General features: G+C 48.2%; 1 protein-coding gene across 1 annotated transcript in view; it reads left to right on the forward strand.

Annotated features, from left to right (window-relative positions):
* The window catches only part of crb (cell polarity complex component crumbs), a 63,547-nt gene that overhangs the window by 8,589 nt on the left and 52,458 nt on the right, over window positions 1-2,500 (forward strand). Inside the window, exons 8-9 of the mRNA XM_080287417.1 lie at window positions 235-413; window positions 995-1,133. Coding sequence (XP_080143543.1) covers window positions 235-413; window positions 995-1,133 — 318 coding nt within the window. The remainder of the gene's footprint in view (window positions 1-234; window positions 414-994; window positions 1,134-2,500) is intronic.

Here is a 2,500-nt window from a genome sequence, read left to right on the forward strand (position 1 = left end):
GTAATTATAATGATGATGATGATGATTCTCTCTCTCTCTCTCTCTATGCATGATATTTCCGCCACCTTCACTCACACTCTCCTTGTTAGTCTCTCACTCTCTCTCTATACAGAATAACACCACACTCTCATATACCTCTCCACGCCATCCCTCCATCTCATCCTTGGCCTTCCCCTCCCTCCACCTCCACCTCACTCACATACACTCTCCTAGTTAGTCTCTCTCTCTCCACAGAACGGCGGCACGTGTTCCGTCAGCGCCTATTCCGACACGTACGAGTGTCGGTGTCGCGCAGGGTTCAGCGGGCGGCACTGCGACATCAACGAGGATGACTGTGTGTCGCGGCCCTGCCTCCACGCTGGCCTCTGCATCGACGGCGTCAATAACTACACATGTGATTGCGAGGGTACTGGGTGAGTCTCCTTGGTTACTAGTCGAATATGCCTCTTAATAGCACTAGGTAAGCGCACAAGTCTCCTTGGTTACTAGTCAAATGAGTCTCCTTGGTTACTAGTCAAATCAAGCCTCCAATCTGACTACACCTGGCCATCAACTGAGCTGAAAGGGGTTAGGAATGAGTCTCCTTGGTTACTAGTCAAATGAGTCTCCTTGGTTACTAGTCAAATCAAGCCTCTAATCTTACTACACCTGGCCATCAACTGAGCAGATATGAGTCTCCTTGGTTACTAGTCAAATATTCCTCTGCACCTCCTTGGTTACTAGTCAGAGCAGTGGCCATTGAAGTAGTGATAGTAGAGAAATAGTGATAGATAAAGAATAGATATAGGGCTTCCTGGTAGTCATGATATTCCCTCCTACAGGTACACAGGAGGAGAGTGTAGGGAGAATATCAACGAATGTGTAGATTTGGCTGTGGAGAGAGGAGAGAAAAAGTGACATGGAGAGAAAGTGAGGTAGTGGAGAGAGACAGGGAGGTGGATAGATAGAGAATAGATATAGGGCTTCCTGGTAGTCATGATATTTCCTCCTACAGGTACACAGGAGCCGAGTGTAGGGAGAATATCAACGAATGTGTCTCGAATCCCTGTCAAAATGGCGCCACTTGCTATGATCTTTATGGAGACTATGAGTGTGCCTGTCTGCCGGGGTTTGCAGGGAAGCACTGTGATTTGGTGAGTTATTATTATTATTATTATCTATCTATCTATCTATTGCCAGACGCCTCAATCCCGTTCGGGGTGGCCACAAACAAATCGCCTCCATATTGCCCTGTCCCCCCGCCATTTCACTGCCCTGCTCCCAACTCACACCCCCCTCTCTCATATACCTCTCCACCCCATCCCTCCATCTCATCCTTGGCCTCCCCCTCCCTCTGCCCCCCTCCACCTCACTCACATATACTCTCCTCGTCAGTCTCTCACCCTCCATCCTCTCCACATGGCCAAACCACCTCAGTGTGTTCCTCCTAACGCTTCCTATCACATCCACATCCACACCACAACGCTCCTTTATATCCTCATTTGTCAGCCTGTCTCTCCATGTAACTCCACATCCACCTCACTCACATACACTCTCCTCGTCAGTCTCTCACCCTCCATCCTCTCCACATGGCCAAACCACCTCAGTGTGTTCCTCCTAACGCTTCCTACCACATCCACATCCACACCACAACGCTCCTTTATATCCTCATTTGTCAGTCTGTCTCTCCATGTAACTCCACATCCACCTCACTCACATACACTCTCCTCGTCAGTCTCTCACCCTCCATCCTCTCCACATGGCCAAACCACCTCAGTGTGTTCCTCCTAACGCTTCCTATCACATCCACATCCACACCACAACGCTCCTTTAAATCCACTATGCTCAGTTTGGATAAATGGGTGATGAACATTTTGACACTCCCTGTATATGTGTCTTGTAAAGGGCACAGAGTGGTTCAAGAGTCCTTATTCTGACACTGAGTTGGTCTTCTAATATCCTCGGCTTTTTGTATTGAGGTGAAGAGGCGCTTGATAGATTGGTGATAATTGGCTGAGTGCAACATGTAGATATATGTATATGAGGGAGGGGGGTGAGTTGGGGGCAGGGTAGTCAAATGGTGGGTGACGGAGCGACTTGGAGGCGTTTTGTCTGCGGCCACCCTTTGCGGGATTAGGGCGTCGGGCTATAGATAGATAGATAGATAGATAACCGTTGTCAGTTAATAATAGTGGAGATTATGAAGTAACGATGCAGTCAGCCAGTCATCACCAATCTGTCAAGTGCATCTCTGCCTCGATAATTTAACCTGAGTATAAGAAACCATTTACAACGCTGGGTGGTAACCATGTAACCAAACCATACGTGCTGCCTACGTGTCAACAAGTGGGTTGGTGGAGGGTTAGTGCCCCTCCCTGTAAAACAAATAACTCAAAGACAAATGGCCACCCCTTACGGGATTATGGCGTCTGGCAATAGATAGATAGATAGATAGATAATACAGAATGGATATACACTGTCACAAGAGGCCTTGTTCTGGCGCTCACCTTTCCCTCTCACC

The sequence above is a fragment of the Coenobita brevimanus genome, chromosome 117 (assembly GCF_032717465.1).
Source record: "Coenobita brevimanus isolate Jiangsu-jjx chromosome 117, ASM3271746v2, whole genome shotgun sequence".
NCBI classification, from domain to species: Eukaryota; Metazoa; Arthropoda; class Malacostraca; order Decapoda; family Coenobitidae; genus Coenobita; species Coenobita brevimanus.